Genomic DNA, 27,163 nt, shown 5'->3' with positions numbered 1-27,163 from the left:
GCGTAAAATGAGGTATAGTGTCAATCGCGGCTATGACCGTCGCGAAGCACTTTGTTAAAGGATTTACTGCTCGTAGAAATTGCACTTCCTTTTGCAAACCACTCCTCGATATTTCCGGAAATTATTCGATCCTTTCTCTATGGTGTCATTTATAAGAGGCGAATAATCGGTATGCTTATGATCGACGATATTCGTTTCGAGAAAACTGACGTGACGTAACCTTAATCGCGACGGCTTTCGTGGAAATATTTGACACTATGACGTTAGAAATGTAACGAGTATAAAAGATTATGTAATTCTTCTGATGTAAAATTTATTTAAAATATTTAGCGTTGGATTTGAGTGACGCGTTCAAACGCAGCACCACTTCGCGCGAAAATTCAAAATTATTAACATTGTTTGAAATAAAGAACGATGTGGGGAATTGTACTATTTTGTTAGAATATACAAGATTTCTATTTGGTAACTTTTCTTTCACCTTGTACTTCGAACGTTAGCTTCTCGTGAATGATCCGACGGAAATCGTCGAAGTAAAACAAGTATATCATTTATAAAATAAATAATATTCTGTATCTTTTCATCACCGGAATATCGTATAATCCAATTTCTGTATAATGACGTTTAAACGAGAGAACAACTGTACGAGAGAATTTTTACCGGCGGAACGGAACACTCGACAAGTTCTACGTCTATGTACATTTTGAATAAATTTCCAAATTTAGCTTTCACATAGATTGAAGTAAAGTAAAAAATATGATCAAGAGAATATTTATTCATTTTCCATACTATGACACGAATGAAATAATGATTCAACGAATAACGTAAAATAAATTTATCCATAAACTACATAGACGTATGACGCGTAACTTTGTATTTTATAACCTTACTCTCTTAATAGCGTATGAAAATGGTGTAAGAAAATTCGCGTGTACGACTGACACGTCGAAATCTGTCGATCGATTAATACTAATAAACGTACCGTGTCGAGAATGGCCGTGGTCAGGCCGGATCCAGTCACCAGCTAAAAGCACAATCCGCAGCTACGTGTCTCCGCGGGATGTTCACAACACTTTCCGAAGGCAGCTCGACCACCGGTACTATTCGAGCGGCCCGATTCGCCACGATTTCGAAAACAGATGGATCTCGTTAGATCTTCGTCGAAACGGTCTCACTGATCACTGAGAATTGCACAGTTTAAACGGAAGTGGCGCGTGCTCGTAACGGAATCCACCACTGCAGCGTCGCTGCAAATCGATCTAAACGAAGACTGCCTCCCGGCTGCAAATCAGGCACAGCAACGTCGACAACCACGACGGCGAAGACGGCTCGTCGCGTTCACGAAAACACGGAGACCTGTGGTCAGCGGTGGAGGACAAGGTTCGACGGAACGTGATGGAATGACTGCGTCGCGAGAATAACGCCGCTCTCTACCATGGGCAGCGGCTACTTGGGTATTTCGGGCGGATGTCTCGTGTACGGTGTTTATTGGTGGTTATCGCGGCAAGCTGACCAAGGAAACGAGAAGAGAACAATCGAACGTGAGCGTCGGTGAAGAGGAAAGAAACACGTGCAACTCGAAAACAGGGGTGCAGTGACGCGTCACTGCTGCGGTGCGCGGCGCCCGATTGACCATCAGAGTCTGCCTTCCTTCATGCGAAGATCCCTGCCGCACGATTTCGGCACCCCCACCCCTCGCTCAACACACTCCCGACTCGTACGATCTCCCTCTCTATCGGACTGCCTTCTCTTTCCTTCTTCGCTTCTCTCTCTGGCAAGGCTCGGGCAAGCCCGACGAGGTTGCTGCGCCTCCGGGCAAAGTCGCCGAAGCCGAGGTGGCTCCGAGAACGACCAGCGTCCCGTTTCGCCTGAGCGTGTCTATGGGTGGAGCCAGTGACACGCTGGCGTGGTCGTGCTTCGCTTTACCGCTCAGCGAACGTACTGACACCGTACAGTGGGGGAAATCGAACAAGCAACACCGTGCGACGTCGCAGCGTTCTCGAGCCGGCATTCGCGCCACGGAACATTTCAACGACGAGGATGCTGGTAATGGGCGGTGCTTATCGGAGGTGGCGCCCTTTGTCGTTGGACCGCGCCACAGGACGCCATTGTCTGTTAGCGGCGCAGCACTGCACGGCGTGCGCGACGCACGCCGACGCCCGGCGTCGCGACGCCACTCTCGCACGCAACGCCGTCGCGGCCGTCGTCATCCTCCTGCCTCTTTTCTCTGCCTTCGGCTAGCCGCTCGAATTTCTGCGCCGAGAGGTAAGTCGACGATCCGTACGTATGCGCGTGTGTTTGTGCGTCGTGTACATGTTACTTTTATACACGTGCGTGTATGTGTAGGGTGTATGTGCGCGGACGTAGGTATGTGCACGAGATTCTCGTATGAACGTGTGTCGCACTTTGCCACTTTATTCCTTCTCTTTTTCACCCTTCCTTTTCTTCCCCGTCTTTTTCCTCCCATACTTCTCCGTCTATCTATCTCTTACCGTTTACTCTACCACGATTCCCGTCTATCATGGCTTCGGATATCTTTCTTTCACGCGTTAACGAATACGCGTGGACCGGGATTATTAAAGTTAGCACGAACAAATTTCATGAAATGGAACGACTGCGATTAGGAGGATGCAAGATTGAACGATGTTGGTCGTCGACTGCCACCTATACACACATGCTCGAACTCGCGAGACTCCCAGCTTCCTCTAATTTCCTTCTTCATAGAACATTGTGTTACAGTTTGCTTACTGTGTCGTCTACCTTTTCATACGTTCAGCAAATAGGAGAAGCTTTTTAATTTCCTGTCTCCATATGTACATTTGACGTAAGAATTAAGTATCTCACCATTTTTGTGCGACACGGTTTATCCGTTCACACGAAACGGATGGGTTACGAATCTAACCTATATTAACCATCCTGTCGTTACGATAGATGCAAATGTTGAAATTGTGTCACGAGTCGGCTGCACTCACGCGATACAATCGTTCGAACATGGCTGATCGTGTTCAGAAGTCAACATCTTTTGTCCTGGAACAGGTGGTTTCAATTATGCACCAATTACCTGTGCATTTAATTTTCGTCCGAGACGGCGATGGAGGCACTAATTCGAGAGCTTGTATACTTCGTAAAAAGGGAAAAGCAGAAGGGGAAGAGGAGAAAGAGAGGATCGTTACTAATGACAAGCGGCATGTAACACGCATATCTGGTATAATGGATCACGGAAGAGTGTCGCGTACACATTTCGGCAATAAATTTTAAACGATTGTTCCTTCCATTCGGTAACGCACTCGACGCAGTAAAAAAAGAGTCGACTCTCCTACAGTCGTTAATTATTTTTGCGCGCACGAGAGACGCCTTCTCGTATGTGGCCCGATTTTTCCTACCAATCATCGTTCCTCGTTCCCGCATTATTCAGCGCCGGATGAATGGCCGATTTAATATTAATTACCGTTTATAATGAACAGTTTTTTTTTCATATCCCCTTCTCTACTTCGTTAGCCTGTTGATCTTATTGAATATTCATAATTGTTTGCGTTTCGAGCACAGCAATGCATCTCTCTGCGTTTGTCGGGGGGTAGAGATATTAAAGTGTTCTAATTAAGTTATGGAAAATGGCGAAGTGATGAGTGCTGTACCATGCATACCGTGCTCTTTGTGATCGAAATTCTTTCGATGGGTCGATCAATATTACTCACATGATATGTTGTTTTAAAGGTGTGGGATGTATACAAAAGGTGATTGAAGGTAAAACGCAAAAACTAAAAATATTTCAACGGAATGTTCACTATTTGCTTGTGATATCAAATACCTACTGTAAGAGATACTTGTAATGCATAATATTATTTCTAAGCTTATTAATGATTTTTTGTCTTATATTATCTTCAAATAATAATAAGTAGTAGGATTCCAACTAATAACAACGGAATATTTATATTAAATATTTTATTTCCTAAGCTCTTGACTTCTACAAGTAGCCATTGTAGCATTCGTCTTTCTCACCATACAATTTTAAGAAAATTTTTATACTTAAATTTTGTACTTATTGAAACATAAGGAACTGTATTATAAAATGTTTTAATAAAAACATTGTTTTGCTACTTCAAACACTAGCTATTTTAAACTCTCTGATGCTGAACCCTCATATGATTCCTGCAAATCAAATTTTTCACATTTCTCCACCTAAATCAATTACTACCAGCTTGGAAAGCTTCTGTGGATTCACTGATAAAACTTCCTTATCTCCTTATAACCCAATTTCTCTAAAAGAAAAAAAATCTAACTTATAGTTTCTCACTCTGATTTAATAATTAATAAGAACTAATAACTTCTGTAATAAACTAAGTATCTAGTGTCGGTAAGATAGCGCAAAAATAAAGTAATTCGATGATAAAGTGTACAATAGCTGAAAGATATATATTCAACATAATCTATTTTTAGTAGCTTTCCATTTAGTAACCGTCGTCTAACCTCACATTAACAGAAAGCTAACATTTAACAAGGAAAAGAAGTAACTCTTAGAATGATATCGGAACAACGTATTCGCGACAAGCAGTTGCCACTTCGTTAGCACGGGCTTTTTTCCTCTCTTAGTAAAAAACCACTACGATTACGGTCGCGACGTCGTCCCGTGTTTTTCCTTAAACGGTTGGAGTTTAGTTAAAAAGCCAGCAACCTGCACTCGGCCGGTTTCACCTACACGTGAGTGGTCACACGCCACCCGAACTTTCCGAGAGAAGAACACCGAAGACACACCGCCAAGGACGGCCAATCTCACTAGCGACGCTACTAAATACGTGTACTCGACCGAGTGTGCAATTAATCACCGATCCGTGGGTAATTGGTGCCGGGGCACGGGAATCGATTGGGTCGAAGCATCGACGTGTGTACGGGCCATTCAACGAAAGTTCCGTCACACTGTGTCCTGTCCTCTGAGACATCCGGTTAAAAGTGTTCCGTTCAGAGGCCACTGAAAGAAAAAAAAGGACCAGTGAATTCGAATTAAACAAATGAAGATCTTACACGTATGAAATGTAGTCGGTTTGAAGCTAGTAGTCTATTGTTCAAGACACATCATTACCCACCATATTGTTTACTTACTTTCTTTTGATGATTGTATTACTTTCATTGTTCTTGTTTTTTAACATATTTGTATTCAAGCTTTTACTATAATTTTTGAGTTTGATATTTGCTAATCGAATGCCCTGACAAGTAAGATACAATAAAATGTAAGAAACGAAGGTTTGGATTCATATAAATTACAAACTAAAGATTACAAAATAAACTACACATATTTTAAAACTGATTGAGACATCTATCTATCGTTTGTCGAAGAGTTGAGAAGATTGTATCAAGTGGCTAAATTAATGCTAAATAGATTTCATGCAAGATTTAATGTATAGAATGTCTTGTGAGCGATGATCTACCTGAGAATGGATCAAGTTTCGCAAAATTGTTAAACGTGGTACAAATTGCTTCTCTAGAATCCGAAACCCTACTTTTACCTTTATATAACCGTTTTTAAAAAACGATACAAGAGTATATATCTCCCAATACTCGCTGTAATGTCGAAATAAAATTTTAATTAGTAGGTATCTTCAAAAGCTAACATAAATTAATTCAGAAATTTTTTTACCTCGTTTATAGATCATCACCGACGATTGGCCAACTTTCAGTGATAGAAAATCCCTAAAAAAAGAATTTCGTTATCAAAGAGAGTTATTTCCTCGCGAGTCTCGATGATGAATTTATGCAACTGGAAAGATCTGCTAGCAAATGAAATTTTTTCATCGAATCAGCTATAGACTTTCCACGAGAGAGACGGAAACGTTGTAAAAGAAGAGGGTAGACAAGAGGAAAAAGTGAAGAAGATAGTCGAGCGATTACCAGATAACCAGATTAGAGTAGAAGGGATAGGTAGCGGATAGATATACCTGTATAATTATGTCCCGACGTTTGAGTGACACTTCTCATTTATTTCGGTCGTTGATCCCACAACTGAGCACCCACTTTACATGTGGCTCCCTCCTAAAACGCTCCGCGGACGCAACCACGGATCAAACCAGCGAAGCTTGCGATGCTTCCGTGTGCTACCTCGTTCAGTGAATTGTTTATAATCGTTCCTGTACCAACAAAAATACAAAAGAACAACATAACTATGTCTCTTTCATTTCTTCTTACCTCTTACGGTAATTTGCTTCCTAGAAGTCTTAAGCTTCGGTCTGCAGAAATGCACTCTGTCTTTTTAACGAAATAGCCGTCTTAAGCAAAGTATTTACCAGTTTGATTCAAAGGATTCTTGTCGACAGGTTATGAGCTCCAAAATTCCATTCATATAGGACTACGAGGGTCCTGCAGCACTAAGAATGCTAAATAGACGTTATCCATGGTTGGTTGTTTGGAAAAGTAGGATCCGTTGGGAAATTGGTTAAGTGACTGAAAAATGACGGGTATGATTAGTGTACCAAAATTCTATCCGCATATTTTAATCCTATAATACATAGTTGACATGAAAGAATACCGACCAGGTTAAAATCTTCAAAAATATTTTTACCCCAACATAAAGAATTGTTAAAGAAGTAGTGACGTATAGAAATTTAAAAAGAGGAATGATCATTTAAGAAAACTGCATTCTTATAAATACCTACAAAAAGAAAAGTTTTTTGTAATAATAGCAACTCATAATAGTTCTTTAATAATCAATTAAAGTGTTAATATTTAAATAAAATTGAGATAAGTAGTATTTAATATTTAAATAGTATATTAATATTTTTAGTAATATTTTGTTATTACTGTTTTATATTTACTATAGTCCAATGAAAATTTCACGTAGCAATAATTCGGATTAAATCGCATTCTATAATTATCATCTTTCCTCTTGACAAGTTGAATACAGGTGATGCAAGCCTTCATTCGAAACGCACTAACGGAATAGCGATCGTTCAATGGTATTTGTATTGGTAGGATTAGATGGCTTCCGTGAAACGTGGGGCAGTCATATCGTTGTCAGAATTTCGGCGCGGCTCTTTCGTCACGCCCCTCGTGTACCTTTCAGCTTATCCAACGCGTACAATTGGATTTATCAAGTTAAAGTCGAAACCGACGAGTGCCATGCGTTCGTGTTGCAACGACGATGACACGTACCGTTGGGACGTCGACTGATCCCCGCGAAACGTGAATGTCAAACATCGGCTGCATCGGATAGCTTTGCTGTGGAAATTCCACGCGACACGTGGCCCAGACTGAAAGTCCAACTCAAAAGTGTGCCAAATCGATTCTTGATGGATCGAAAGCTGCTCAATTATCGAGTTAATTTCTATTCACTCGTGTTCATTATTCCTCTTGCACAAAATTCCTTTGCAAATGTTAATCCTCTACAAAATAAAAAATTATTTACCTTAAATTAATTGTCACTGCATTCATTCTGTTAATAATTTTCGGATATTTGTAGATATTATATAATAATATTCTAAAAAATGTATTTAACGTGATGAGAGATGTTTATCAATTTTTAGATAATCAGTATTTGTATACATTGTACATAATTAAATTTACAGTAATTAATCTTTCAATCTAAACCTAAAATTCGCAAACTTGAAGATAGGATAAAGCATAATTTAATTGAAAAAATAACACGTATTATTCGTTATTGAAAATATAGCCATCGAAAGGAACGAAGTTCTGATTGGTCATAAAGCAATAGGGACATCTTCTCCAACCAATCACAGAGGTAGGGCACATGAATTGTTATTATTGGTCAAAAGTGACGTATCTACCAATGTAATTAAATATATAGGATAGAATGACAAAATAGTCAAACGAGATATACTATTGTGCAATAACGTTAAAGTCATTTAATATAAACTCAAATAAATGTGAACGAAACTTATCTTACCATGCATTATGTTAACGTATATCACAAACGGTGGAGTCAAGCGAAGTGAACGGACTATCTCGCCTGTTATTGTACCGACCGACTGCTAACCTTCCAATCAACGAACACTAGAAGTTGATATAGACAGTATATACGTAAACTTTATATATCGTGCATTCACGTAAGTATAACTATCAAAATATAACCAGCATATGCACCTAGAAACACTCACTAGAATAATCGAGAATAACAAATACTTGCAGTGACGACAGCTCCCGATACGCGTAACGAAAACACAACGAACTACGATTCAGCCACTGAGTCGGATTTCTCGCAGGATTTGCGGTGTTGTCTAGGTCGAATTCGCGTGCCCGAACGTCGTGCGCGCGCCCTAATAATTAGGATGCGAGGTTGCCATTTGAAGCTCGTGACTCCGGTAGCAAGCAGCAGTCGGAAGATATTTTTCCGCGGATCCGTTGCACGGTCGCGCGATCGTGAATGAAAACGTGACTCTCGACAGGTATCAGCGTTTCCGACTAGGTGAATTTCATATTCCACGGTATTATTTGAACGATTAACGCGAATGGAAAAGCTCGTTGCCGTGCCCGCCCTCGTATTGTTGGCAACATTTTCAACCGAAGCATTTACAATTCTCTCTTTATTGCCTTTCGGCTTATCCGGATTGCGTTGGGCCGCGAGCGAGCCGCGTTTCATTCTAATAATAACCATTAAGTTAACGAACTGCAACGCGGCTGTTTGAACACCGCTGGACACAGGGATTAACGTACCATTAATAAGATTATCCGCGTAAACAATAGATTGTCCATTTCCGACCTCCGGCCATCCGATTCCGCCGGATATATAATGCGAGCCGCGGGACTCGCGGTTTATTGAAAAACTCGATACACAGGCGGCAGAGACTGGAACTGTGACGATTCCTATTAAGCTATACGAGGATATGCTGTATCATTGATAATGAAATATGGTAGATAGAAGGTGGGTAATGTCTTAAAAATTACTCTTGCAATTATTTCAACGTAATTAAATAATGTTTTTTTTTTTTTTAATTGTGTAATCTGATCAGGACCAGGAACGATTTTATGCAAATACATGTAATAACAAATATGATCGTATGAGAGAAGAGAGAGGTAACTAACCTTACGAGTCATTTGAATTCTATAAGAATCAGATTATTTATACGAACAGAAATAAATTCAATTACAGCATCAGAAGTACGTAAAAATTCGGCAAATCTCATGATCGTACATTTGATTCGTCTAAACCGTCACCCGCAGTAATTAACCTAATCAGACGGAAGGAGAAAAGTAAACATTCGAGGTTGGTTACAAAGGAGACTAAAGTGAATCGACTTGACGAATAAAAAATGTATCGTATTACCGAAAGGCGTGTTTCCAGAAGGGAATCGATGGCAACGGGCAACGACGTTTCCAATGAGCGAGGGAAAAGATGATTCGTCTTTCTAGGTTAGTTCGCTCCTCGCTGGCCAATTTACCGAACACGGGAACAACACAAGGCGCGGCATCGAAACGGCAAGTGCATTTCGCGGCAAACGAACCTCCCGACATCTCGGTGTAATCAGACACCGATGCTGGGGAGTGCTGCAAATGTAATTGAAAACATCCGTCGTGCCTCTGATCCGTACCGCTCCCTCCGCGCTTTTTCTCCTTCTTTCGCCGCGACGAGCGCGCCCTCCCTATGTCCCGTAATTAAAAGTCGTTTCCCCGTGATTTCTGCCTCGTCCCGTTCCCATTTCGCGTTTTACCTGTTCACGTTCTACCTGTTTCTCGTCGCGAACGCGTTTTCAATGCTCTTTTCACGATTGTATTACGCGTTTGTGAAAACGCCAACTCGTTATACTTTGTATCCCTTTTTTTTAATCAGTAGTAATACTGGGAAAGATGGGGCAGGTCGTTGAGATGTGAAAGAAAATTATTTTATTGCTTAACTCTTTGAACCCCTTTTTATGTTCAGAATTTTAATGAAGATTAATGTTTTATTTTTTCTAGAATTATGGTATAATTTTGTGGTTCAATGAATTGATATAGATATAATTTTTCTTTCATTGCTAAGTTATTCATATTTATTACAGGTTTATGGTTATTCTCGAGGAAATAGTATCTGGAAAGATAAATACCAATTAATACCAATCAAAATTTTAAAAGAAAAATAAAGAATTATTGAGAAATATTAGTTTTATTGGTACTTAGAGTTGTCTGTGAATGAAGAATATTATTACAATTATCAATTTATATTATCAGTATCAATGGATCAACGATGACGATCGTGTAAAATGTATCGAAATTTAAGCATGCCTAAAAACCCTAATGTCACCATTGATTATAATTGTACATATATATGGGGCTTATACATATATAATCCCGTAGGAATTAACTGAACCTGAATAAGGCTATAACATGCAACTTACTCAAGATGCATTCATCATGTTGATTATTAACTTTCGCAACGAAAGTATCGATTTATCGTCACCGAATGGGTATCGATACCAAAATGAAGATATCAAACATGCATTTGCATTTACTTAAATCGAAAATTCCCCATACACAACACCTTGGAAGACATGGTATGGCTATCGAAACACCATTGCAAGTCTGCTTAAACGAAACAACAATAATTACCTCGATACAAAAGCCGTATCATCAAACATCTCTGCACCCAACCACCCTCTCATTCTCCAAGCGACACAATACACTGGCTACGCGCGTATGCGTGAAATCGTGGAACTTTTCAGATGCAGCCATGGACCGTGCACTCCAAGAGGAGCGCGATAATGCGTTTCCAAGTAGCCGAAAGTAGGTGTAAATACGGGTAGACGATTTTTTCCCCGGCATCGTGGAATATTAGGTGAAAGGAGCCGACGAAGGCGGTTCCCTTTATTGCGAATATCCTCAATGGAAAGTTTTTTTCTCACAATCCCTACGGGCGCTCGTGTATACCGGCGTGTACACACGTGAACGATCGAAGTGAAAGAGGGAAGGCGGAGAGGGGAAAAAAGCAGAGAGGAGAGGAGAGGAGAGATCTCAAAAGGTACGCAGAGTACCGCCTCTGATGAATGCCGCAACCAGTGGCCACCATGTTTTCCCTTCACTGGTCCGCCCTACTACGAAACATCCCCCTGCGCATCCCTCTGGCCGATTTTCCAACCCCTCGCCAAACCGCGATTGAACCCTTGTACACGTTGGTATGCGCATCAGAGGAATACATTTTGCAGACAGGCGGCGGTGCACGAACCGGAGAGCGCAATATCGATAATAATTACGGCGCCGGTGGCGTTTGCCGAATAACTAACCAGACGAGCTTGCTGAACACCGTGCACGCGTAATCGAACCTGAGGAGTCACGATGAAAGGACACTATTCTATTATTTCTTTCCTAAAATTCGCGTGGTCCTCTTCGTTGAATTTTCCTACTTCTGTGAAACGTTTTGTTACCGAAATCAATATTATTGCACATTTTTATTAATGGTAGAAGAATTTGAATTAATTTGATATACATGGAAGGAAAGATTATTTGGAATTATAGAAATTCAACGTAATTTTGGGGAGTAAGTTATAGTTATTATTAAACCATCTCTTTTTATATATTAAAAAATTATGCTTGGTTGTATTTTAACTTGTTATAGGGAATGAACATTGTCACAAAATGGCATATGGTAAATGCTCCAGGGAAATATACTATATTTTTATTAAATACTATAATTCCAAACAAAGAAGAAATGATGTTAATAACAGCATGACTGGCTTACGACGTGTGAATATAAATTTCACGAACCTTGTTGAAATCAAAATAACAATTCGTCAATCTACTCTAATCAAAGACGTGTCACACGTATCTCTTAATCTTCATCAATGACACTCGCAAATACAAGATAACAGCTGCGGCATCAACGGAAACAAGCTAACATAACCTCAACTCCGTCAGCGCATACCCTTCGTAGGATAGAAAATAACGAACCGGCAAAAAGAGAAGAATCAGGCAACAAAAAAGCCGAGGCATGCATCAAAAGCGTATACATACGTATTAGCGAAGTCTGCCGCTCCGTTTGCAACACGATGCGCGCGCCGCGCGTTTGAGGAAGCGCGGAAAGAGGAAGAGAAGCCGCGAGATGGAGCCGCGTTGAAAAAAGGAAAGGAGAAAAGAGAGGAGAAAAACCGACCGATAAACAAACCGTGCGGCTCGGATCGCGGGCTCTTTAATCTTTCTTTCGAGGCATCATCGGCCGCCTTTTGCGGCGTTTGATGAAAAGGAGGAACTGGCTGGGGCTTCTGCCCTCTGCATCCCTTCTCCAAATCCCCGCCGCCCCTCTTTCCCACTCATTATGGCAACATGCGGTAAGTATACTGGTGTTTAAGTCTCGCTGGTACCCTTCGAACCAGGGGTGGTTGCACGAGGGTACGGTATTTAGTTGTACGTATAGTCGTACCCCTGTGTAAAAAGTGGCATAGATTGGATACCACAAGCTGGAACGTGAAACACGGCGCGCGCGCGCGCAGGCTCGAGGGCCGGAGGGACAAGGACAGGATGGAAGAGCATCCCTTATTCTGTGGCGGCTCGTTGTACGGCTCGACGCATCCGAATGCTCTCACTCCCCTGATCCCGGGGATTCCAGGTGGTTTCTGACCCCCTCCCCCCTTTCGCTGTACGCCCTCTCGAAAATTAGGTAGCCTGAATCCGATGCACACAGCTGCGATCCGCAACAGCGTCGAGGACCGAGGATGCTGCTCGCGGATATCTGTCACGATTCTTCCTTTTTGAGCGGATGGCAACGATCTTCGTGAGCACTGCGTCTAATGCTGATAGGGTGGAGAAGTCGAGGGTAGAGAAAGTGGAATTTTGTGTGCTACGCGAAATTTAACTTGGCGGTGGAATATCATAGTCCATGGTTGCGTTAACGATAGGTTTTGTATTGTGTAATTTTTGGGTTGCACGATGGTCGCTTTTTGTTCCCGATACCTGACCTATTTTTGTTGAATTAAATTGGAACCCAATGTAAGAAAAATCGAATGCAGCAGAATATCGGGTTCTACTCGACATAGGGTTAACATTTGTCATACCTAACCTAAGTGGACATACAGAGGGAGCTTAATAACTACCGTATTATAAGCAATATGAAATTAAAAAATTCATTTCCCAATGAAAACTCCCTCTAAATTATCCATCATGAAAAATCATGTTCCTCAACTATGACATCTAATCAGTACCTTCAGATTATGTGACAAGAGTACCAAAGTCCATTATCTCAGGAAACACAATACAGCAAAGCCACCTCGCAAGACCTAACGTCTTGTCTCAAGCTTCAGAATCTGTCCCAAATTGTCCCACTCTCTTTCCCCTGGAAGTCTTCTAACCGAGCAGCCTGTAGTACCGAGGAAATACCCTGTTCCTGACAAATTTCAGCCATTGTCGCGTCCAGTAGGGACCCGATCCAGGTAACTCAGGATCCTGGTCGACCTGGCCGGCCAGGTAGCGAAAAAAGCCGGTGTCGGCCGCGCCGCCCAGAGATAATCCGCATAGCGACGGTGGTGGGACTTACTTACCCCCTCCCGCCGCGCGGCGTCCAACCCCTATAAGAGGCAACGATACCGCGGCTGAAAAGCCGCTGCGAATAACGTGCTTACGCGCGATCATCCGACCGCGATCCTCAATGCCCGTGACAGATCAAGCTGCGCGCGCCTCTATCTCTCTCTCGCTCCCGCTCGCTACCCCCACCACCCGTCTCTGCGTGAATCGAACTTAAGCCGGCCGCGTTAAACAGCGAGAGAACAGCGGCGGCCCTAAGTACGGCGACGGAGGCGGAATCTCTTTTTCCACGAGGCCGACAATACGGTGTAGATTACTTTTCAGAATGGGCGGTGTGACGTAAACGTGGACGCTCCCTTCTGGCGAACAATCGTCGTGTTTGCCGACACAATTTCCACGGATTAAAATCGTGAGAGCAAGCAGGACCGGCTAGGGGTTAAGAGCCTTTCTTCGCTGCTCTGGGAATGGCTGCGTTTCCGCGTGGACGCCGCCGTGTCCATCGTGACGGAGATTTTCAGACCGTCTCAACCAAGTTTGGCTATTGGGAGGTGGGTTGCTGGGGTTTCTTGAGAAACCGAGCGAGGCTGAGGGGTGGGCGTGCGATATCGATTGGATGGAGATCGACTGGGGTGGGTTTCGGATCAAGAGAGGATTCTGAAAATTTGGTTATGTTGTTAGGTTAGCTGCGGTATATGGTATATCGAGTTGTTGGGATTCTGCACGATTGTGGAAATTTATTTCAGCGATGTTACGCATCGAATTATCATTCGTTATTTCATTTTTTTATTATCGACTTAGCAGGGTGTTATAAATTTTTATATTATCCATATCTCTATAGCAATTCTTAAGAACTGTCGTTCTCGATCATCGTTGATATCGTTTGTATTTAAGCTGTGTATTCTATTCGCCAATATTTTTAACTCGCACTCGTCGACGAACGAACTAAAAATTGATTGATACCATCCATTTCCTAAAACCCTTTTCCTAACCCAACTTAACCTCAAAACGGATCCCACGTCTCTCCCATACATGTTACTTTTTTACTATTCTGTCAACCTAGCAGCCTCGCTATAACGCACCAGAACCTGTCCAAAAAGGAAACGAAAGAACACACGCACACATATTTCGTCTTTTCGAATTCCGAAAAGTCGAAGGGGCCCGGTTGGACCGCGATCGAAAGTCAAAGGCGTATTCGATCCTTGGTCGTGGACTGACGACTGGCCAACGGTGGACAGCGGGCGCATTCGATATCGGAGCCCTGATGAAGGCTTCTCGAATGTCGTGTCAGCCACTCTTGGAGCCGAGAGGGAAGAGAGGCAGGAATAAAATAGAAAGGGAGATCGGGGAGGCCGCATTCCTAGACGGCTTACCGGTCGCTTATCGCGGCGGCCATCGCTGGTCTTCTCATATCCAAAGGTGGCGGATTTGTTTCTTCCTCTTATCCGACCCTTAAGCAGAGGCTTTCGCGCGGGGGTGGCGGCCCGTTGGGTACAAAGGCACCCTAGGGACGCAACAACGGTATCATCTTCAGGGGGAACGGAAAGCTACCGAATTTTCGAATCGTTCGAACGTGTCGCTTCGGATTTTTTCCGGGCCCGTGACCACGTCCAACGGATATGAAGCTGTCTCGCGACCCTATTGTTTGAAGGCTCGCGGCTTTCGGACCTTTTTGCCTCGATTGAAATGGTAAAATGGCGAGCGAAGGAGTTAATCGAAGAAGACATTCTGAAGAAGAGATCGATTACTTTCTACGTTTGTCATTTTCTAATTGTTGGTCGTGTTAGAACTCTAATTTACCGCTTAAACTCATTAGTATAATCTCCAGATCTACTATTATGCGTGGACAATGAGTGTAAGCAACGCGTGAATCATAGATATTAGTGTAAACAAGCTGTGAAATACACGTGAAATTCGTGTAAAATTCAATACATAAAATTGGACGTTTACTAAATAAAAATCACGTTCGAAAGTCTCATCTCAGCCAATTCGGCATTTTTCTTACAAAGAACGATCCACAGGGCATCGGGATCTCACGTAAAATCGTCATATCGCGTAAACGATCGACAAGAGAAAAGTCAATTCGCGAATATTTATGAAGCAGCGATTACAACGAATAATAGCGAGACGAATCAGAGAACGGTCCCCCAGCATCGTGTCCCCCTATCACCGTTATAGGGAACCATCCATGCATGAGGTATTATCATACAAATATAATCCCTGTACGCCCTCCCGCGAAATAATATTTGTCCCGATCGTCGTACGACCAATTATCTTAACTTGCGCGATATGTCAACCCCCATACACGTGCCTGTATACACACTTACATCCGAGTTTGACGTATTCTTATTTCCTTCTATGCTGTTGACACGTCGAGATAAGTAGCGCTCGCTATTTTGACAGACGATTTTTGACAGTTCTGAAATGCAAATAGAAAGATTGAGGGTTCTACGTGTTATAGTTTAAATATTAATAATAATAGGTGATTATTACTAACTGTATATTCGCGTATTTCTCCTGTCCCTCCTAAAGATAGATTACTCCATCCTATCTTCTGCACAGGACCCACTAAAATCAAAAACAAGGTATCAATAATGCAAAAGTCCATGAATTTCTTCGGCCAATTTTTTCCAGAAACCGTGAACGAGCAGAAAATATATATATATATACGTTTAATAAACCATTTTTTCCTTCTCAGAGAGGAAAAAACGTTCCATCTGAAAGACCGCAAAGCTTGGGAGCGAAAATGTACGAGGCGCCATAAAACGCAGTTCGAGAACAGAAGGAATCTGCTGGAGAAGGATCATTGAGGAGGGGGTACATATAGGGAATGCGATAACACAGCGGACCATTCTCGGTTTCCTGACTCCTGGGAAACAGTTGGCCCCTGATTGGTCATCTGTGTGTGATCGAGCACGTTACACATCGACGTCGGACCGAACAACGACACGCGTTCTCCGTTTCTCTGTCCACGGGTTCCGCACTGGCAAACGGCCCGTGAAAATCTTCTAAATCAATTTCTGCGCCGGCATTTATCGAGTCGCGTCCCTCAATCTCGCTGGATTTAGGATGAAAACGAATGACCTTCGACGGCTAGGATCGATAGGCCAGGCGCTCTTACGCGGATATCGGGCTCCTGCATTTGTCTCGATAGGAGGGAAAACGTCGACCCAAACTCGATTCCACCTAAACCCGACCCCCTGTACGATTCTTATACCCTGGTGGTTTAACATCCTTACCGTAATTTTCTTGATTGCCCCACCCGCGTTATCGCAGGGCCATGCTGCTACCTCGAATATTTTACGAATGAAAACCCGATAATGGTATTGGTGGTATTTCATGGTAAAAGGCCGAGCGTCTCATCGGAGTCAGGTGGTCCTTTGTGATAGGCTGGCAGACCTATAGATGTATTTAACGTAAATTATTGATTAAAAACTGGCAATGTGTACTTGGAGTTTGTGTTTGTTCATCTGATAATGGATAAGATACTTACGACTTGCGTGAGAGAATAATTATGGATTGAACAGATTGTCTTTATAACTGAGGACCGAGTTAAATAATGAGTCTATACTTCATACTATAAGAAAAGTTAAGAATACTGTTCTAATTGTTATGAAACCTACACTAGCCTGAAGACCTTTGGGTTTAGCTTATACCCAACCAGGAACAGTCCATACCAAGTAACACGCATAAGAATACGCAAGTCCTCGACCAATAACAGAAGCGTCTCAAACTTTTCCCCCAGACGTACCCGCAAGGCTCAATTAGACCCACGCGTACGCAACGCCCATGCAGCGCAATAAAATGATGTTTCCACGCCCAATAACGGCCGAAGTAAACCCACTAATAGTCCCATTACCCCGTTCTTATCCCCCCCACCCTCATCACAGCCAACGGCGGCTCCTTGGTCCCAGTCGGTGCCAAAGGAACGTCCAAGCGAGATTTAATTAAGAATTCTTCAAACTAGACATCGGACCAGGGTTTCGCGCGGCCGCCTCTGCCCCAACCGGCCCGATATATCTGAGGAATCAACGTCGCTGCCAGAAACGAAACGTCGGAACACGACGGCGCAGCGGAGTCAAAGAGGAACGACAAGAGGAAGACGGGGCTCGATGGTTCGCGTTTCGGGCCGGTAGCACGAACAAGCAGCTCTCTCGGGGCCCTTCTCGGCACCGGCAAAGCATTCCTTACGTCAGAACTTCACGACGATCCTACGGTAAAGAGAGAATCGAAGGACGGAGAAGGAGAGAAAGGTCAGCGGGATACCTCGACGAAGGGCTACTGGTTTCTCCGCGCGGACCTCCGCAACCCGCGTGGTACGTTCCCTCGTCAAAAGTCGTTGCGTGCTCCCGTACACCCGTAACGTGTCACAGCGTGAGTTTTCTGCCTCTATCCACGACGTCCGTACGAATTTCAGCGGCGTTTCGTCGGTACTCGGACGAATCGTCCCGTATGGAAATGCGCCGTCAGAAGGGGAAGAGAAAGACAGAGTGAAGCCGTATTATCGGGCGGCAGTAAGACGATCGACGAGGTCGGTGGACCGATCTGAAATTTAAATCGCTGAAGGAGAGGCTCGAGAGCGTTGCGGATCGTGCGAGCGATGTTCGAGATCGCATTAATCGACTTGATTCGTTGAGTAGACCGGCTTTGAAGTCGGAGGTTCCGCGGGGGTTGGCGTTGATGGATCGGAAGGCTCGAATTTGGGACGGAAAATTGGTTTTTGATTATGCAACGGGGCACCTGGAAGAATGAAGCGTGAGTAGGAAGTAACGAAATATGTTGGTATATGGTATGTCATACTTCAATGGGAATACAAAGATACCTGAAGGCTGAAGTTTAATTTGAATAATTTAATATTAGATGTAGAATAATCTGTTGCATCTTGATAACACGTTATTAAAGCCACGTTTCATCCGAATGATTTCTGTCTCGTTGGCTAAGACGTTCCTTTTTCGAGGCACCCTTCTTCTGTCAGAGACATTTTGCATACTCTGTAATCAGAACATCATAATTAAAGATCAGTGGAATAGATTCTTCAATGGTAGAGTATCAAATAAGGGAGTTATTTAATGTGTCTTTAGGGATACCTTTCTCTGTATGTTTTGTTTCGTGTAATTTAATATTACGATATCGTAGGCTATTTTTAGCGGTTAACCCTTGGATGACGATGTTCGGGTCTGCGGCGATCCGTTTGAAGTTTAAGCGCGTGTATATGTGACTCACACTGAGCAGCTAAGGAAACAAAGTCGAATCAGCGGCTAATTGTAAGACGGAAGAATTTCGCACGCGAAACAGTTTGGAAGGCGCAGTTGGAGAGAGTGGTCAGAGTCGTCAACAAAAGAGTATTAGCGAGACAGAATTAGACTAGTCTTAAGACTGTAACAAGCAATAGTTCATCTTATTAAATATACATTACCATTTTTATTAATCCAAAACCATATTGTAGTGCTGTGTGATTCTTTCTCTGCTTCCTTTATTAGTTGTAAATCTACAATATCATAATTATCAAAATCTAGGCCCTCTTTCATAAAGAAATTTCTGTATTTACATACCATTACTTTTCCTCCTATGCAAACTATTTACTCCCCTAAAATTCCATAGCCATTATCAAAAATCATAATAGAGGAAATAAACCAAAGGACTTACAATTAGTCACGTATGGAGACATTGGCTGAAGAGATAGTTGAAAATAAAATAAAAATATTAAAACAGAAAGTCCAAAATTGAAAATGAAAGAAAACTATTAATCCTTACCAATCAAAGATATTTATTAGTTAATCAAGATGTTGTCTTCTGCGAGATTCCATCATGAAAAGGCACTAAACAATACACTAAACAATCGTACACCACCTAGAACAATGTATCTATAACTTCTCTTCTACTTACATAACCTTATTTCTAATTAATAGTTCTATGAAATCAAAAGCGCATACCTGTATTATTTCAATCAAAATCTAAGAAAATTCAAATTTCAACAATGAAATAAACAATAAGTTGGTAAAAAATGAGTAGAAGGAAGAAGAGAAACCATCTTTTCACCATCGCTACCACGCAAGCCATAATCATTTCCCGCCGTTATGCGGTGTGAACACGGCATAAAAGGCACTGGCTGGCACGCAGGACCTGGTAAGGGAGCAGCTTCTCTCGTAGCCGTACGGCCGCGTCCGTAGAATATGACAACAAGATCGCTCAGACCGGTGACAGGGGTGCGTTCGAGCGCGTTCGTGTGCGCTTGTGTAATGTGCGTGACACAGGAAGGGCGAAAGACGCGAGGACGAGCCAGCCCCGTGCGAAAGAAAGAGAAACGAACGGGCACGGACAGACGGACCACCCCGTTTGCCGGCGATCATGTCCCGATCACGTAAACTAGCCGCCCCCTCATCCATCATGCCTTCGTCGTACATTGTCATGTGTGACCAGAGCGATCTCCTTTTTCTTCCTGTGCCTCCCTCTCCGTCCACATCCCCCTTCTCGTCAGGACGCGGGCCCTGCACCGGTTCCATTCTCGCGTGTTCTCTGTCTTGTTCCACGAGACGCCAACGGCGTCTCTCGCGTCGCAGACTCGACTCTCGCTGCAAATTGGCAGGAAAAAACAAACGGCAAAACCGAACCAGACCGACGTAAACGTACCGATCAGGGGTGGTCAAGGTCTCAAGATTCATAATTAGAGTCAGTATCTCGTGTTGCTCGCTGTACTGCTTTCGATCTTCTGTGCCTTGTATTAGAGAAGTTGTTCTGCACGAGTGTCACTTGCGAACGAATTTGTATTAGGTTAGTTTTATATCGTACGAGATGTCTTTTCGAAGCTCGGGTTTAACGTCCAGGATGATTAATTATATGTTAGTTTATAATTAAACGATATTGGTTACATCGAAGAAGAAAATTGTTGTAACACGTGTGTATCGAATGATAAGAAGATTTTTGATATATATCATTGGAGACTTATTATCGACAGTTACAACACGCTAGTGTGATCTAGCGTTTAGTTCAAGCTTAAGAAAAATGCCGTGGGTGGTGCTGTAGGCGCGAATTAATAAACACGTGGCGGAGGTTATGTCATTGTTGACAGTTTCACGTGAATTCAGAAGATCGAGTGTATGAGTATTTAGAGTCTTATTTTAGCATTTTATTTTCACCTTTTGATGTTATCGAATAGTTCGGAAAAGTAAGTGATACTGCTGTGTACAATATACTGTAATTGTTACCAATATATACATATAACGATAATTACTAATGATTTAATGATACATTTCGTTCAAGACGAATAATTCACCGTCATCTACCGTGTTCTAGCCTGTTTTCAACCTTTAAATTGCACAGTCTGGTCACCCTCTGGCTGGACAGTACATTGCTAATTGCTGATTGATCGTTTCTGAATAACGCAATTAATCGAACGAGAATCTTGTTACTTGTATAAGAATATTAAAACAGGCTGGAAAAGAACATAAATTCTTACTTTATGATTTTTCCATTAACATGTCTACATTTTTTCTTTGCTATCTGATAAACCTTTCGAGAACTATTTAATAACGTCACTTCTCTATATTATTTAATTTATTTTTATTTTATTAATTTTTTTAGATCTACTTTCAACCCAGGAAATTTAAAATAATTAAATGTAACAAAAACCAGCGAATCGAAGCTACAATTCTATACTAAGGGTAAAACCATATCACGTCCAATTTTCTATTTCAAAATAACGAAATATAATTTCTATGAATAAATTAATTAACAAATAGGAAAATAAAAATTTTAAACTCGTTTTGAGATGCACCAATAAATCTTTTAATCTACAAATTCTTCTTCAACTTTTCAGAAATCCGACAGTTATTTATATAACCTCAAGAATCTCTCCTAAAAGTCCGTAAATCGTGTACAGAGAATGAACAGAGAGATATCGAGACTTGAGTACCGATGCAGCGGTCGATCACACAAAGGGTGAGAAACGAAGGGCAGAAAAGGAATAAAGGAGCCTCCCGACTATGGCACGTGCGAGAGCTGCGAGCCGCAAAAGAGGCGGCTTATATTATTATAACCGTGGGCAGGTGGGCGAGGCACTCTATTGGCAGTGCTAACGAGGGATCGGTAATTATTACCCACGACTTAACTCCTAGCTGCTCGTGCAAAGACCTTTATTGTAATCGCTCACCCTTCATCCTTTCTTCTTCTGGCCCGAATCTAGTTTGCGGGAATCCTATAACATGACTACGGCCACCGAATTAATACGCATTACGATGGAATTCCGACGCGTTCCTCGTATTTTGACCTCTTCACTGTCGGAATTTTACACTGGAATTGAGAATAAGGATTAAACGTTATTGTTCAAAGTAATTGAACACTAACAATTGGATCTGTGATTTTTATTTTATAATGAAAATTGGTGATGACGTGAACGACCGAATCTTGGAGTTTTCAGGAGATTTCGTCTCCCATATTATTAAAATATTCAAATTAAAATATTAATAATATGGAATTATAAATCTTACTCGCATCTGTGACGTATTCTTCAAATATTTATAGAGATATTTATATATAATAAAGATGCAGATGTAGAATATAATATTATTGACCATACTTGGGAATAGAAAATAATTTATTTCTTTATTTTTCAGATCAGAAATAAAAAATCCAATCTCATTCAGGATAAACCTATATATAAGGAAATTGAAACACGTACATGTCCATTGAGAAGGATTATTTAACACCGGATTTCGTGCACGTGTTCAAGGTCCGTCGCATGCCGAGTTCGCGAGCAACCGGGTCGAACAGCGTATCAGATGATTTTCACGTTTTGATGGAGTTGTTGACCCTTGTAAAGGTACCTGCGTGCCGCCACGATTACACACTTTCAGCGCGTTAGTGTGAATGTACGTCTACCTGTCTGGTCAAGGTGGACGATCCATCATCGTGTCAACGGAGCGTTACACCGTACGACCAGGAATTTCTAACATTCCCCCTCGAGTACATATACGTCTCCCATCGAGTTCGAACATTTTTTGAAGTGGACCAGATAAAGAGCAGCAAAATAAGAAGGGGCGCAGCCGTATCAAAAGATAAAGCAATCAAAAGCGAACACAAGAAACAAAAGGAAAGAATAAGATAAAAAACTATGGAATCACAAAGAGCACGAATCTGAATATTCTTGAAATTTTAAGACTGTAATGTTTTGCAGTGTAAAATTGATTACTTTATATTTCAAATTAATTCGTAAAATACTTTTTAATAAATTTATACAATTTTGATATGACAGACTTCATGTAATTCTTCCATCAAATTCAATTCTCAATATTACTGTATGTATGATATTTCCAATATTCCTAATATTCCACATCATACTAGAATCTTAAGAACAACATGCAACGGAAGCATCTTCCAATTTTCGGTTTTCACTCAAACCCAAACGGATAATCGCTTGTTTGTTACCTCCTCGAGGACCGATCCTTCTGTTCTCCTTGGGTAGCCAAGTATCCGACGAATTAACGTAAATCCTTTTTAAATAATAAACCCCTCGTTAAGTGTAATGAATCCGTGGAGAATGAGAAACGGCGAAGAAGAAGGTGCAGGGTACGAGTTTCCTATTGTTGAGGTTAGAACGGCCGGTAAACGGTGCCACTGGGACAGAGCCGGTCGAAAAATAGGCCAAGACTTTAGAACGATACTCGTTGCTTGGTGCTTAGCCTCGATATTAGCCAGGACTTGGATATTTGGATACCCTTAATCCCCTTTCTACGATTCCACAGAGTCTAATCTACCTGACTGAAGGGTGAGAAATAATATCAAGTTGCCTGCAGCGACGCCAGCGTTACTCTGGACCGCTATCTGGTTTTAAAGGACGCGCCGCGAAAGATGATCCTTCGTTGACAAAAGGTGCCGAGCTCGAGCCTGGATCACTGGTCAGAATTTTTCCACTAAAATCGCTAGTGTCGTTTCACAGCAGACGGTAAGCCGTCTAGAGCCATTTTTCTGATCCTTGCTTTCGTGTGTTAGGTTAGGCCAGCCACGTAACGCTAGAAAGAAGTTTTTCCGTGATATGAAACTTTTTTACAAATTTTACATTGTTATATTTTTTTGAAGAATTTACCTTTCGCTAATATTTGTTTAGAAGAACAGAGTGAAAAGAAGATCGGGACAACTCAATGAACGAGTGTTACGTATATCGATTATATTAATTGATTAGGATTTCTGACACACGGGTGTCAGGTTAGGAAAGTAAAATTTTTCGGTGCCATGCATACATATCATATAAGTAAGTATGAAACATTACTGAACAAGACATGTTCATGCATACTACTCGAATGAATAAAAAATCGAAAACAATAACAGCGTGTTCATAATTCTTTAGAATAGATTATATATAACGTATATTAAGAAGAAATATTCCTTTTGAAAAATATCTTGAACGTAAACTATATTATCTTTATATTGTATAATAATAATTTTTAACAGGATCAAATAACTACACAGTATTTTTACCATTTAAAGCATGTTCAAAATGAAATAAAATTAATTCTAATTTTAAACGTGATTGACATTCGCGATATGTGAGATAAATCGAGTGATTGATCGAGTGCATGCAAAAAGATTGTGGAGGACAGAAAAGAAAGACGGGCGGAGAAGCTATACTGGGTGTTTCATCCGGAGCGAACAATTCTAGGGATAAAATATGAGATAATCATATCTTCAAACGTCAATACATATGGAAATACTATTAATGAAACTTACTAACCCCCTTGAAAGTAAGGTAAAAAGGCAACACGTAAAAAACCTGTCTTAATTCAAAATGATACTTTAAAAATAGTTTTTTTTATTAATTTTCTCTCGAAATTAAATTAATCCAAATAACTATCACAAAAAAAAAAATATTTCACAGAATACGAAGCAAACTAATGTCTACTGAAAATATCACCACCGATGAAGATGATATTCAAAACAAGATTCACGTCGACGAAAGTGGAAACTGCACCAAAGGAATGCCAAAAATCGAGGTAAAAGACGATCATTATCTGTTACGGCACATCCCCTCCTCCTCATTACTTGCAATCAGTCGAACGTCTGTCCAGCTATGCATACGAAATACATATCTGCGTACATCCTTATCCGTGCAGGTATATCAACTCGAAGAAAGAGCACCTAACAAGACCAACAGAGAGAAAGAAACGCAGAAGCAAAGACAGAAAGAAAGAAACACGTACGCACACGGCAGCAACCGGGAGAAATCCATCGTCGAGATTCTCCTCGAGTCAGTTCGATGAGGAGAACGGCACAGAAACGATACGCGAGGAAGATCGACGAATACAGTGGAATCGTGAAAGAAAGAGAGAAAGCAGGAGCCAGTTCAACGAGTTCTAAGGCGGTGGCGGCCTTTAAAAGATGTTGGACGCTTTGATGTTCGCCGCACGTCATCTCGTGCGCTACCTCTCGTCGCTGGTCCATGCCGGAACGAGCGAATAGCGAAAGATCGCCGGAAGATCGCGAGCGAGAGGGTAAAATCGCTGGCACCCCTCGCTCTTCGTTGTTCACGCGAATACATGCATCCCCTGGATGATCCACCCTTCGATGTTCTTTTCAACATTGTACTCAAGTATCGGACCTGTTGGTATGGTTGTTGGAAGAAATATAACGAGATTGCACAATTACTAAGCGAATCAGTGATTATGCTGCGGTGATTGAAACGAAAGGTTTAATAGCATGAATGGGAAGACAAGAACTCTGGATATGATTCAAAATCGAGTATTTCAATATTAGTTTCCAACAAGTTGGAAGAAGGTTCTAGATATACATTATGTATCTTTTCTATATGTTTTCCTTTTCTTATATTTAATAGAGTATCTTTTACAAATAGTCAGTTTCATTAAAGATGTCACTTCCTTGGAAATGCATTCATCACTTTGTCGTTGTTCACGTGAGGAGATAAAGGAAGAAGGATAATGCAAGAAAATAGATTGAAAATAATTCGAGCTAGCTTGAGTGATTGGGTATAGCAAATTGGCAATTGGAAAACTCGACATATTCGATCAAGATTTATTTCTACAGCAAGCAACATTTTACAACTTATAATTGTGTATGTATTTATGAACTAAAACTTCTTACCACTAACCATACTAAACACAAAAAAATTAATCTCAGAAGATAATCATAACCGTTACTATTCTTTTATACGTTTTAGATAAAACCGAGTTACTTCAAGAATCTACGCATGTCTTTTCTAAGATTCTATAAACGTCTCGTATCAATAACTATATCAGTTGTTTGATCATCGATATAGCTGAACGAGATATTTCCGCGTGATGCAAGTTCCGCTAAGCGATATCACGACGGTCGATCGATTGCGGGGAGGACATCAATACTCATTAACGTTCGTTGCATCGGCGTTCGGATCGTTCCGGACAAAGATTTCAGTGACTCGGCCGGTAACCATAACGGATGACCGCACGGTGAACGTGCAGGTCTATCGAGGATGATGACGATGCCCAGACCACTGGTCACACAAATCAAGGTGCAGAAGGTACTGTCATGGTAAAGTAGGAATGACAAAGAAACGGTTGGAAAATGGACAAATACCTACAGTGCTATTTTGATAAATGTACATAGTAGAGAGATTTAAGGTTAGGGCGAGAAATTTGAACAAATGGAATAGCGTTACAGGTAACCTATCTTGTGATTTATCGCGCGAGAATTCATATTTGCAACCTTAAATGTCAATCTATTTAATGTTGTAAATCAAGAGATTCGCATAGATTTACATCCTTGATGAATTGAAATTAATTTATGAAACATAATATGAGTTAAATTTCCTGCACTATTCTATTACTTCCGATGATTTAAAATTTAATTGCATTAACATGTATGTTTTCCAAAAGTACTTTGTCAAAACATACTTTAAAATTCATAAACTATATTTAACCCATTTCAATATTATTCGTTTAAACTCAATTTCTAATCAAAACATTCCTGAATTTTAGAAATGTTCATTAATAAACCAAGAGGAAAACCAATATAGAAAATTGAAGTAAATTTATGGACTCACGAATTTGCCAGTTCGCACAGTCAGAATAACTTGGGCGTGTGCTCTCGAGGACTTTTGACCATTTCCAAAAATGAAGTGCTCATCGATACTCTTCTCCTGACAAATGTGCGCATTGTCGGCGAACAGCGTGCTCCTAGCTTTACAATTATCGTCGCTCCGTCGTTCGACGTAGAAAGAGCCAAACCGGGACACTTTTCATCCATGGAGCCGGTCGTTCGAGGCGTACGGATCGTTGAATACCAGCAGATCCTTTTTACGCTCACGGTTCCTCCCCGGAGGATCGGTAGCTTCCTACGATTCGTCACCGGCGAAAACTTTTCTCAATGACCGGATGAGGAACGTCGCTGAATGTATCCTGAACGACGTATCCGTGAACGGGTACACCTGTAGCTACTGCTGCTATTCCCGAAATAATTCCAGCCATAATAATAAGCTTCGAGCCGGAACGAACACAAGGACGACGGCCCATTGACTCCGTTTTTCGTGCAGCTGAATAGGAACGAGACGAATTGTGCAGCCACGATGAATCGGCTCCGTAGTTCTCTCGAGGCTAGTGGCTCCATGAATGAAGATGTCGTTGCTGCTCACGCCGGGAAATAACATCGAGCCGATCCTACGGCTGTCCATAAATTATGTCCTCTCCACTCCAGTTTGCTATTTTTCGAAGTATACCTTCTATGACTGTTGGTGATTTTAACTGTTGGCTGTTTACTT

General features: G+C 41.5%; 1 protein-coding gene across 1 annotated transcript; it reads left to right on the top strand.

Moving 5' to 3' along the window:
- Positions 1-1,877: 1,877 nt before the first annotated feature.
- LOC108548362 (uncharacterized) lies at positions 1,878-24,674 on the top strand. Its single transcript, XM_083287395.1, is given in 8 exon segments — positions 1,878-2,016; positions 2,019-2,262; positions 17,390-17,527; positions 17,529-17,571; positions 17,574-17,738; positions 23,869-23,963; positions 24,293-24,407; positions 24,528-24,674. Coding segments are annotated over 8 exon segments (1,086 nt in total).
- Positions 24,675-27,163: the final 2,489 nt, after the last annotated feature.

Source organism: Eufriesea mexicana, unplaced genomic scaffold, assembly GCF_001483705.2.
Source record: "Eufriesea mexicana isolate 0111107269 unplaced genomic scaffold, ASM148370v2 scaffold474474821, whole genome shotgun sequence".
NCBI classification, from domain to species: domain Eukaryota; kingdom Metazoa; phylum Arthropoda; class Insecta; order Hymenoptera; family Apidae; genus Eufriesea; species Eufriesea mexicana.
This window is presented reverse-complemented; position numbering and strand designations above follow the sequence as displayed.